At 50.7% G+C, this 12,357-nt stretch overlaps 1 protein-coding gene across 2 annotated transcripts in view; it reads right to left on the bottom strand.

Moving 5' to 3' along the window:
* Window positions 1-3,440: 3,440 nt before the first annotated feature.
* Window positions 3,441-12,357, bottom strand: part of GCC2 (GRIP and coiled-coil domain containing 2) — a 37,610-nt gene continuing 28,693 nt past the window's right edge. For both annotated transcript variants that reach the window (XM_032493660.1, XM_032493661.1), the window contains 5 exons: window positions 11,416-11,633; window positions 9,846-10,037; window positions 8,741-8,880; window positions 7,212-7,413; window positions 3,441-5,039 (listed from right to left, as the gene is read on the bottom strand). In XM_032493660.1, the coding sequence (XP_032349551.1) occupies window positions 4,969-5,039; window positions 7,212-7,413; window positions 8,741-8,880; window positions 9,846-10,037; window positions 11,416-11,633 (823 nt within the window). In that variant the 3' untranslated portion in view covers window positions 3,441-4,968. The remainder of the gene's footprint in view (window positions 5,040-7,211; window positions 7,414-8,740; window positions 8,881-9,845; window positions 10,038-11,415; window positions 11,634-12,357) is intronic.

Here is a 12,357-nt window from a genome sequence, read left to right as displayed (position 1 = left end):
CATGTGTATTAAATCAGCCCAGGCTGCTGTGGCAATACACCGAAGACCAGGGCCATAAACAGCCGTCACTTACTTTCTCACAGGTCTGGTGGCTGGAAATCCAAGGCCAAGGTTCTGGCCAACTTGGTTCCCAGTGGGGATCCTCCTTGCGCGCTGCTGACAGCCGCAGTGCCCTCTATGTCCCCATGTGGTCCTTGGGGCCTGAGTGCAGAGAGGGAGCTCTGGTGTCTCCTCCTCTTCCCATATGGACACTAACTCTGTTGAGCTAGGGCCCCACCCCCATGGCTTCATAGAACTTTACCTCCTTTGGGCCTCAACTCCAAGTACAGTCCACTGGGGGTTAGGGCTTCAGCACAGCAGTCTGGGTGGGGGGACATGATTCAGCCCATAACGACTGCGTTAGGGCAGTCTCCCTGGTACCTTGGGATTCCTGTTTATTATGTAAGTGCATCATTTATTTATTTTAAAGGATTTTAATAGAAAAATGTTAATCCCTTGCTCCACTTTTCTGACACTAGGCCCTTCAGAGGCAACTACTTTGAACTCTTTTACCTTTTTCCTCTGGTATTTACTTTCATATTTCTACATAATATACGCATAGATTTGTTAAATCCATTTTTGATCTTTTTAATTGATTTAATTTTATATTAGGTGAGAATTCAGGGTTCACATGCCTCCTCACCCCACCTATACCCATTCTCCCAACAGAACACCCTAATATTGCACAGGCAGTGTTTGACTTTATATGCTGCCCAGTGGGCCAGGAGTGTGCTATGACCACATCTCCCTTGTCATCCACCTCCCTTGTCATCCACCTTTCCTAACGTTAACATTAACTTTCCCCCCCGCTTTCCTAGTCTCCTATGGACATTTCGCTAATTCTCTAACAAACTTTTGTTCTTTAATTTTTAGTAACTTTTTATTACATAAAATTTCAGACATACTGAAGTAGTGAGAATAGTATTATGTACACTCTAGCCTTCACCATTAAGCTTCAAATAACAACTCTTGTTCCTAGGAATGCAAGGTGAGCTTAACATCAAAAACCAATCAGTGTAATAATATACCATGTTAATAGAATAAAAGACAGAAACCTCATGACCATCTCAACAGACCCTGAAAAATTAATTTTTAAAAAACCACCTGTACTTCAATTAAAAAGCAAGCAAGCAAACAAACAACCCATTTAAATATGGGCAGAAGAACTGAAGAGACATTTTTCCAAAAGAGGAAAAGCTGATGGCCCCCAGGAACATGAAAAGCTGTTCACCACCACCAGTATCAGGGAAATGCAAACCAAAACCACAATGAGACACCATCTCCCACCTGTCAGAACGGCCATCATCAAAAGGTTGTTAGAGAATTCCAGGTTGGAGGATTCTGAAGGTGCCTCCCAGGGCCTGCCGGGGCCTGCCGGGGTGCGGTGGTGCTATGGGGAGGTCTGATGTGCTTTCCCTATCCCATCCTGCGTCTGCAACTTGCCTTTTCCCTTTGGAAACTTTTCAGGACCCTCTTTTTGTTCTAAAAATATACATCGATATTCCTGTTTCATTCAGACAGCTCTTCCTCCGCTTCCCATAGGGTTCTGCTCCAACAACTGACCGCGAGTGGAAACTGCGTTCAGTTCCCCTAACGCCCCCCCACATCGCAGCTCAGCCTAAGCTCAGTTCTCAGGACACCTGCACCAGCCTGCCGTGGGGCAGAGTCACCTGACACCCAGCCCATTTTATAGTCAGTGTAACTGTCTCGTGTGGCTTCCTGAGAGGCCCTGAGGGCAGAAAGGGGAACAGTCCTCCTCATCCACTGATGGTGAGGCTGCTGCATCCTCAGCACCGTGTCGCTCGCCCTCTGACGGCTGTGCCTCCCCCCAACCCCTCGTCTCAGAATCACAGGGGGTTTACGTGGCACACGCCCGCCCACCTAGGAGAAGAGCGCAATTCAGAATTCCAAGAACAGTGTCTCCAGAATATGTGCTACTTTCGCCCCATGGAAAGTCAGAGGACCCCGAGTCTCTTGCTGAGTCGAGGCTGTCCCTGCAGGGCCTCTGTGGGGCCCTTTACTCTGACCTCGTCTTTCCTTGTGCAAAGGTTTCTTGTAGCGCTTCTTGGAAATTTTCTATTTTGTTTTCAGAGACTATTAAATTCTGAGCTCCCTAGATAAGAATTTGTCCCTTATTAATAGTCTGCTTCTTTTTGCTCACATCTTTTTTCCTTTTTTTGCTATTGAAACTTTACTATCAAGAGCTCACTCTGTATATTATCTGCCGGCCAGGAGCTCTCTGCAGGGCAGCTCGGCCCCCTCTGCCCTGCTGGTGGGCTCTTCCCGGCGGGGCGTCTGGAGCTCCCACCTCTGCACGTCGAGGTGCAGGGAGATGCTGACTGACTGGGCCGGGCCGGGCTGGGGCTCTGCCTCTGGTTCAGCTGCTCACGGCTGGGCCCCCCGCCCCGCTGAGCGGTCGGGGTTAAGGCAGATGTCCCCGGGAACAGAAGGGGTGGAGGAGACAGCACTCTGCCATCCCAAATGCCAGGCAGACTCTGGGTTCGAAGGGAGCCCCTCCTCCAGGGGAACCAGGGGGTCACCTGCATTGTGGAAGCTGCAATCAGGTTTCCTCGCCATTGTCCGTGTTTTACTCACATGAATCTATTTTTTTTTTTTAAAGTAGCAACTTGAATGTCAGGACTTGATTCTTTTCCCCATGTAATCACATTTTGAATGCAGGTTAAAAAAAAGTTCCCTTCGATATATAACCAACACCTAAACAACCAAGTGCTTTTTAACACCTGTGGATGGGAATCAGCCCAAAGTCACCTGCAAAGTTGTATCAGGCTGTCCCCCAGGCTTATTTTGAAGCCGCTGCTGGTTTTCAGACACCAAATCAAAACACAACAGTCTTGGGCCGATGCCACGCCCACATTCCGGTTTAGTCTCACGGGTGACCCGGCTGGTGTTCTGCTGCTCACTGGACACCAGGGCTGTATCTTTATGGGAACTTTCACATTCTCAACACGACGTATTTTCATCATCAACTAACGTGGGGTTTAAGCACACGGGCACTGCGCGTCTTTAGCGAGACTTAGCTCTGCTAGTGAGTGGTTCGCTTCTGCCACAGTTTGTTTAAAGGAAAGTTGTTCATCTCACACTGTCTGGAGCACAAACAGAGCTTGCCGCACATGAGAGCCCCCGGCACAGAGGCCACCGCAACCTGGGAGGTGCCCACACAAAGCGGGGGCCCGGGTTTCGGGCAGACGGGGGTGTCAGCCGCGGCAGGCACTGCGGGCTGCAATCACAGACCTAGTAGGCCCCCTGTTCTCCCAGGCACCTGGTGCCCCAGGCCCCGGCTGCATACAGACAGGAGCGAAGGGGTCTGCATCCCACATCATAAACTAATTTAAAACCCCAAGGGGACAGTGTCTAACAGAAAGCAAGTAGGCATAAGAATATACAGGTAAACATATTTAATAGAAATATTAAAATAATCATTACATTTCCTCTCATTGCTGAAGCCATGAAAGGATATCCCTTCGGTAATTAAAGTAGTAATTTTTTTTATCATGCAAAAAGGCATTTCGATTATTGCATCCATAGGTAGAGACTATATTTCAAAACAAGTTGATAAAGGATTCAAAGCGGCCTAGACTTACAGAGAAAGTGAAATGTGTTTAAATATGATAACAGTTGCATTGTACGCTACAAGCATACTCATGTTCACAGTTTGGTATAAAGTGAAAAAACTAAACTTTTAAATTCAGCTTGGAAATAGATGCATTTTCATTAATACATTCACTAGTTAGGTCTGTTCTTCTAAAACAGGAAGAAAGACAGGTATATGAGATATTTTTTAAAGAGCAAACTCAACGTGTCAGCAGCACATTTCAGTTAAACTGGAGATCAATGTTCTGAGTAACCGAAGTACAAAGTCAGTTCAGCAGCTGAGACTGAAAATCAGAGTAGAAATTGGAAGGCTTGAGAGAACGTCATAGAGCATACTGTGAGGTGATTTTTAACAAATAAATATTAAAAATAGAATTCTCACATTTACCATTTAGGAACACATTTTTGATCTGGTCAATAAAATATTCAGAGGCATCAAAGGTAAGTAACACCACCACCTGGAGCTGTTCCCAAGAACTGTGAAAGCGTCTCCCCAGAGGCTGAGGGGCCGGCGTGGAGCCTCAGAGCGACTTACCTGCTGCAACGCGGTGGCACCACGTCCACACGCAGACACGATGCTGAGGGCCCAGCCGCGGCCCGGGGCGCTGCCGTCTGTGGAGCCAGGAGAATTCTCAGAGCAGACCCCTGGCTCAGAAGTCGCTGAAGGCCAAGAGCCTGGGGACACCTGCCCCCCGGGAACCACCGGCACCCGCGGTGGCCCCGTCCACACGTGCCCGGCACTGCCGGGGCTCCTGACCAAGAACAGCTTCCGAGATGACACGCTTTAGAGAACGAAAGAACAGCTCGCCTTACAGTAATCACCAGAAGAACTGCATTTTAACTGTCTCGCAATTCATTGCAACGTGTGCACCTTGCAGTCCCTTCATAAATGTGTCAAGTCTGTCAAGAAAGCGCTTTCCTTCGCGTTCTGATTCACAGATTTTCTTTAACAATTGATCACGAATAACAATCTATCTGCAAGCCCGACCTTGCCATAAATGCTCTCATAACATTGTGTTAACAGCCTAAATTCCAGTTGGTACAGGATCAAAATTGGGCTTCACTTTAGAATTCACAGCACTGCCCGACGGGCGGGCCTGAAGCTCCGGGGGCAAGTTGTCCGGGGCTCCTCAGGGTCCGTGGCCACAGTGGGCATAGGGTGACAGGCCGCGGCCGCCCCCTTTACCACCTTCGCGTATGTACAAGTCTGTGCAGATGTGAGTCACGCGCACATGCTCTGGGACAACAGAAGAGCAGCACACGTGACCTTTTGCCAAATGGGTTCTATTTGGTTAATAAGCGATGCCTCCTCGTCAGTTACCGAAGTCCAGACCAGCTGTGCAGGTAGGAGGCCCAGCCGGAGGCGCGGGAGGCGTTTTCCTCCTCACCTGGGGGCAAAAGACAGGATTAGTCTCTCTCCTTCCACCCTTCACAGCCCTCTGTCCTCAGACTGTCAGCACTTAATGTCTTTCCCCGTTAGACAACCCCAAGTCAAGTCCCCACACAGCTAAGTATTTCCGACAACAGGGGACCTTCTTACACTCCTTTAAATCAGAGGTCTTCATATAACTTAACTTAAAATTTAAAATCAATAGATTTATGGTAAACTTCAAAATTAAACCAAAGAGACTGGAAACAACAACTGATTTTTAACCATCTGGAAACTAGGTTCCTTCAGGAAGAAGCTATTTATGGTAAAGTCAGTCCTTTCAAGGCGCAGCCTCCTACCCCAACCCCCCGGCCAGGGAGGAGTGTTTCCACCCCCCGCCCCCCCAACCACTGATCTGTCCTCCGTTTTGCCTTTTCCACAAGTCACACGAACAGGACCCCAGGGCACCCAGTCACCCACGCTGCTGTGCACTGCTCGCTGCAACGAACCCACCGTGCGGCTGGACCAGTTCATGCATTTACCAGCGAAGGGGGTCCCAGTTGTTTCTTGTTTTTAGTAATCAAGGTAAAGCTGGTGTGTGGGGGAGGGGATCAGGAAGTGAAAACTATTATGTATAAATAGGTTTTGAGTTTTCATTTCTCTTGGAATAAAAACCTCAGCATGGGACTGTTGTGGTCAGTGAAGATAAGCTATTTTTTAAAGTATTTCATTTTATTCTTTTCAGTTGAAGTATAGTTGGTTTACAACATTGTATCAATTTTTGGTGCCCAGCACAATATTTCAGTCATGTGTACATACATATATTTCTTTCCATATTCTTTTTCATTATAGGTCATTATAAGATATGACTATAGTTCCCTGTGCTGTACAGTTTATACTGTTGTTTATCTATTTTATAGATATTAGTATCTGCAAACCTCAAGCTCCCAATTTATCCCTCCCCACTGCTCACCTGCCCCTGTAACCCTAAGTTTGTTTTCTGTCTATGAGTCTGTTTCTGTTTTTTAAGTTCACTTGTGTCTTTTTTTCAGATTCTACATGTAAGTGATTTTTCTGAAGATATGTTTGACTTCAAAAAATGCCAAAAGTCCCCAAGGTGGTTGTATCATTTTGTACTGAGTGTTCCAGTTTCTCTTTTTATCTTTTTTTTATGATTGACACAAATAAATCCTGGAGGGCGTTTTTGTCCCTCCCCACCAACGGCACCTGGATCTGACTAGAGACTAACTGCTGATTTACAGGCAACACTGGGACAGTGTTAAAAGCTGCCCCGAAGTGTCAAGTCCAGATCAGAACTTCCACAGGAGCAACGACCAGCTTCTTCAACTAATGAATGACATGCTACAGAAGGAACATGGAATAGCTGGAAATAACAAAAACAAGACAAAGCTTAAGGGACATCGACCAAAGGCACCGTGAGTCCTATCAGGGAGGCATAAAGAGAGCTTTGCGACAGCGCAGGACGCTGAACAGGAGCAGGTGCAGGGGCAGAGGAGTCCAGACTCACTGGGGAATCTACCCCGTGTGGGGCTCTGCTCTGCCCCGGCCAAAGGACGACTGAGCGAGAGCTGAGTTGTCAAAGGTGGGTGACAGCCTCAAGGGGCCCTCCAGCATTCTCTGTGTGCTGGGAAATGGTAACACTAAGTGTGTAAGAACTGAAACAAGGAGACCACGATCGACCCTTAAGCAGCCATCTGAGACCAGAAACTACAGCAGCTGAATGTGAGTCATTTCAAAGGCGCTTATGAAATCACAGCACTAAACCCATCTCACATGAAAACCTGAGCTCCAAATGCAGAGCATCTTTAAAGCTGCACACGCCGGAGGGGCCTGCGTGCGGGGTACGGCTGGACTCCTCACGGAGCTTCGGGCGAGAACAAGCAGACACGCATTAGGAAACTAGGAGACGAGAGGAAACCACATTCTTGGACAGAGTTCAACGCCAGGATTACAAATCCAATTTCCAAAGAACTGGAGGATCAAATTGGACACCGCCCTGTGTTCTGCTGTGTGTCAAACTGTTATAAAAGCACTGCAGTTGCCCTAAAATGTTAAAAACCCAGCTTTCCCACCTGGTCCCAGTTACAAGTACGACGGAACTCACGCAGGTGAGCACAGTCTGAGAGGGACGGCCCCGAGGCACGGCCGCCCCGGGCCCTCCCGCACCCACCTCGGGCCGCGGCGGCCAGCTGGGCCTTCTCCTCGGGGCTGAGCTGCAGCATGGTGCCCACCACGGGCAGCAGCCGTGCCCTCTCGCTGCCGGGCTGCAGGAGCAGGAAGCGCAGCAGGACGTTCTTCAGGTACTCCAGGCTCACCGCCGACTTCTCGCGCTCCTGGTTCCTCTCCAGCCGCCTGATCTCACTCTTCAGGAGCTGGAGATGAGAAAGGAGGGAGAAACGGCCAAACGTGGCAGGCCGAACACACACATTCTCCTTCTCTTCCCCCGAAATGCCCCAAAGCACGGCACTAAAGGAGCTGCTAGGTCAGGAGAGAAAAGCAGATGAGAAATACCGAGAAACCCCTGAAGACGGGGAGCGGGTGACTCGGACCAGAGCACACGGCGCCGGGGCAGGCGAGGCCCCCGGGGAAGCCCGCGCACGTGGGGAGGGGGCCGACCCCCGCCCTGCCCGGCGCCTGGAGCCCAGGCGGGCAGGCGACTGACAAGACAGGCGAACAGCACGTAACCTAGTGCAAACTCAGGAACGGACGGCAGCCTGGAGACTACCGGACACGGCACAGATGACATGACAAAGACGCAGGGTGTGGAGCCTCTGAGGAAGACTTCCAGGTTGAAGCAAGAACATATTGTCACATTTCACCGTTTCAGGTTCATCCAAGAAAGTTGGCCACCTCTGTCTTAAAACCCAGGGTCGTCTAAAACAGTGACGAGGTCCAAGAAATCACGGGAGAATGTCAGTTTGAACACTCAGGCTCTGAGCTAGGTAGTGGTTTGTCAGCTGTGGTAACACCTTGACCACGTGGGAAGGTGGTGTTTTATGTAGCTTACAGAGACGCATACCGAAGTATTTAGAGGTAGGACGTCCTGGTGTATGCAGTTTACTGAAAATAGCTGAATGACTGAGCATTAAGAAAAGAATTTGGTAGGGACAGCCCCTGGCCCTGTGCAGCAGCAGGGTGATCTCTTGGGGGAAGTGCGGTCCAGGGCAAAGCAGACTGGGGTCTGAATGTTCCCCCGCCATCAGCCTCAGCTGTTCTCGCTCAGCCACGGTGAGGCCTCACCACGAAAAAACATGGGAAGGCAGGGCCTGCCTTGGGGTAACTGGTCAGAAAACAGCAGGACCACAGTATCAGCAAGTCGCGATGCAAACACCAACGTCATCCTCAACCGCCTTGTCCTACAGGTTTCCGGTGTCCATGTTCAGCAGGAAAGCCTCCCCTCCACCCTGCTGTCAATCAGAAAGCTCCACCGTTCACCTTTACAACCCAGGGGGGACCCACATCCGTCCCAGTTTTATTTAAGCACATGTGGGACTTGTGAGCATCTGTCCAGTTTCTAAATCTACTATGGTTTCCTGGAAAAAGTAGGAATTAGTTTTTATATAACAGATATAATTGCAGTCAACACTTTGCAACGTCAGGAACGTAACGTCACAAGGAGTCACAACGGACGCATGCGCCACGGGCACTGTTAACATGGCTGTACGCAGAGTCTGGAGACCAGGCAGCCTCCCGCCTCACCTTAATCTGTTCCATGAGCATGGCGTTGGTGGCCTCTGAGTCCCGCAGCAGGCCATTCAAGTGGTCCGCGCTTTTTGTGGTGGAGCTGAGCTTCTGGGCCAACTCTTCTTTGGTAAATTCAGTGTGCCACGAAGGGGACTCTGCAAGGTATGGGTCCTGTGGTTAGTTTCCAAAGCGAGAGGTCAGAGAGGGAGGTTGTGAATGAGAAAGCCCCCTCAGGGGGATATTTCCTGCTGTAATGTCTCACATAGACATCCTGGGGAACAGGTTCCTGGTGGCACAGACGGGACAGACTCTGCCGAGAAGCAGGTCCCCCGTCCCCCGCCAGACACAGGCCCACGAGCTCATCCTGGGACCCGTGGGGCGGGCGTCTGGGCACCAGTTTACCGGTCTCACCCTCCTCCGTCTAGTAACTTAGGGAGGAGGAAGTAGCACTTAAACCACGAATTTGCCTAAGAAGTTTACGTGGGGTGGTGGGTATTATCATTCACATGTTGTACACGAGGGAACGGCTCAGAGTCAACCAGTAACTCTGGCACGAGTCACAAAGCCAAGTGCCACTCTGGAGTCACGGCCATGCTGGCACGACTCGCCTGTCCCAGGACCACCTTCTCCAGGAGGAACCATGACTATAGTGTCCGCTCACTATGACCCAGGGCTGAGGACACCCGTGACCCGTCCTCCCGCTAGACCCAGAAACTCAGGAAGATGGCAAACAGAGTCCCCCGAATTAGGGAATTAATGTTCATTACAGGGAAGAATAAAGCTGTCTTGAATAAGGCAAACTGAGCATTATTACGAGGAATAAATAAAAAACTGCCGGTTTCTCAGAAGGTGGGAGAATAGTTTATCCCACTTCTCATCCCAGCACAGAACTTCCCACCACCTACTTCTGCCTCCAGCTGTGGGCAGAACTAGCATTTTACTAAAAAAACATTTAAAAAAATTTTTCTTGCTTCATTCTGCAGGTAAGTTTTCCATTTGAAAAAGGGTGGAATACTGAATAAAATTTTACTAGAGCAGCTGAAAAAGCATTTATAAACTACAGTAATATGAGACAGGACAGCAGAGTTAAACAAACACACAATTAAACAGACAAACACACCGAGCTTCGCTTCAGGGTAATTCAGCAGCTGCTCCAGGAAGGGGGTGCGGGCGCCGGTGGGCGGCGTGGACTCGGTGTCGGTGTCCTCCATGCCCTCCCCCTGCTCCCGGGCCGCGGCCTGCACGTCCAGGACAGGGAGGTCGGCGCTTCTCTCTCGAAGGCTCCTCACAGGTTGGTGGGAAGAAGCTGTACCTGTTACATTTGTTTTTTTAAAGAGTAAATGTGAGATTGTTCAAAATCATGGATTCAGCATTAACAGAGACACATGATAAAATTTAAGTGATTGTAGGAATGTCAAATGATATGGTAGGGAATGTGAATGACCAGAAGACAAGTAAACAGTATAGAAAGAAAGAATTCCTAAAACAGTCCTAAGATCTTAGCTATTGAACTTCTAGCCCTTAAGTCATAGCATGAGGCCACGACTGCTACTCGCATCAGCGTGAACCACAGTTGCCTGGCACCAACTCTGCAGACATTCTCAGACTGGTTCTAGCTACTCCTGAGGTCCTGGTGATTCAGGGACGCTTGCCCTGGACAAGGCCTGCACCAAGGACGCTCTCACTGGCCCCTGCCCTCACCCCTTTGCCGGCTGGTGCCCATCCCCGCCTGCTTGCAACTTCAGTGTCTGGGAGGAGAACTCCAGATCCAGGACAGTATGTGTCTCAGTCCTGGGCAAGGCTCCCCACCAGCTGGTCACCCCCACTGTGGGGGAAGGGAGACTGATGACACCCTCAAACACGTTACCCTTTTAACCCCAGGAAACCGCAAGGCCAGAGATTGAATGGCTTTGCCTGAGGTCTCAGAGCTGGGTAAAGATAAAGGACCACAATTCTAACCAGATTTTTAAAACTCTGAATGTCACTTGTCCTCCTTTCTGTGAAGCTGCCCCACACTGGCCCTACTACCCCTCACCCCCTTTCACAAGCATCAGCCCTTGGCCATCTTCAATGCAGCACCGGCCTGGGCTCTGACATCTGCTAACTGCTTATTCTGCTGCTGCCTCTGGATGCCAGCGTTTCCCGGGCTGCTCTCGTCCTTTGAGACGCCTGGCTTATGTTAAGTTTTCTTGACGCTGGTTTCTGACCCTGATGAGTGACCCACCACTGCCAGTGCCCTGGTGACAAGGAACCAGTGTTAAGTATAAAGCTGATTCTTAATACTAAACGTGGCCTCATCTTGGCCTCCAAGATCCCCATCTGATCCATGAGGAAGTGAAGGGAGGAGCTGCCAAGCTCCACGCTCTCCAGACATCGCATCTGATGGTGAACAGATGCAGCCAACACTGGTGTCGGGGCAGAGCGTGTGCGAGTCCCAGAGAAGCAAAACCCGATTACTTGGAGGGAACGGCCTGTGAAAACTGGTATCTGAGGGGTTACAGAGGCTGTCCGGTAAAGTTAAGAAGGGTTCAGTGTTCAAGTCTCCCCAGGAAGCAAGGCCAGAGCCCCCAGTCACAGAAGGGAGGTGGTCGTCACCTGGTCAGGTGTTTACTTTCTCTGTGGACCCGAGAGGGTGGACAGAGCAGCAGAGACGCGGGACAGGGACAGCAGTGCCCGGGGGACATACGCACTTCTGGCAGGCGGCTCGCTCCGGTGCTGGGCCAACTGGGCCTCGGCCCTGGCCAGCTGCCCCTGCAGCGTCTCCACTGTCCTCTGGTGCTCCTCCTGCAGGTGCCGCACCTGCTCGCGGAAGCTGCTGCCGAGGGCCTCGTTCTGGGCAGTGAGCTGGCTGACGGCCTGCGCGTGCTCCGACCTCAGCAGCGAGCCCTCTGACTGCAGCGAGGACAGCCTGTGGGAGAGCAGGGCTGCAGGGGTCCACTCAGACGTCCACCCCTCCCCAGCACCTGGGACACGGGGCTGTGGGAAAGTGGGGCTGCAGGGGTCCACTCAGATGTCCACACCCTCTACCCCAGCACCTGAGACACAGGGCTGCAGGAGAGCAGGGCTGCAGAGGTCCACCCAGACGTCCATACTGCCCCCCTGCTCCCACCACGGCCCCCCCCTTCAGACCCAGGCTCCTTCCTTCACAGTCGGCTAGAACACAGGGTGGCATCAGAACATAAACTCATCAGACCTGAAATCAGGCCCCTTCCGCAGGTTATCCTACATAGCAACTCAGAGAAATCCAGGATGAATGTTCTTGTTCTCTATCAACATGAAAACATGAAAAAGAAGGCCTCCTTCTGACTCATAAGGAAAGCCGCAAAGGAAAGTGTCTTTGGCCATTTTAAACTAATTAACGCGAAGCTCTAAAAAACACAAGGGCCTGGTTTCCTACCACTGTGCCTGACCTCGCTGCAGGCCGGAATCAGGGCCCTCGTCAACCACAGGCTCTCAGCTGAGAGCCGGCGAGTCGCACGCTCCCAGGGAGGGCCCCCAGTCGCTCACTCGCAGCAGTTCCCCACGCAGCTTGTATGCAGTCTGCCTGACGCTACCCACTGGGCCTGCAACTGGGAACCACTGTTTTTAATGGTTCGCTTGTAGCGCTGAAGTTTTATGTGTTTGGCTCCTTT

The sequence above is a fragment of the Camelus ferus genome, chromosome 12 (assembly GCF_009834535.1).
Source record: "Camelus ferus isolate YT-003-E chromosome 12, BCGSAC_Cfer_1.0, whole genome shotgun sequence".
Lineage (NCBI taxonomy): Eukaryota > Metazoa > Chordata > Mammalia > Artiodactyla > Camelidae > Camelus > Camelus ferus.
The sequence above is the reverse complement of the archived record's forward strand: the minus strand, read 5'-3'. Positions and strand labels throughout refer to the sequence as shown.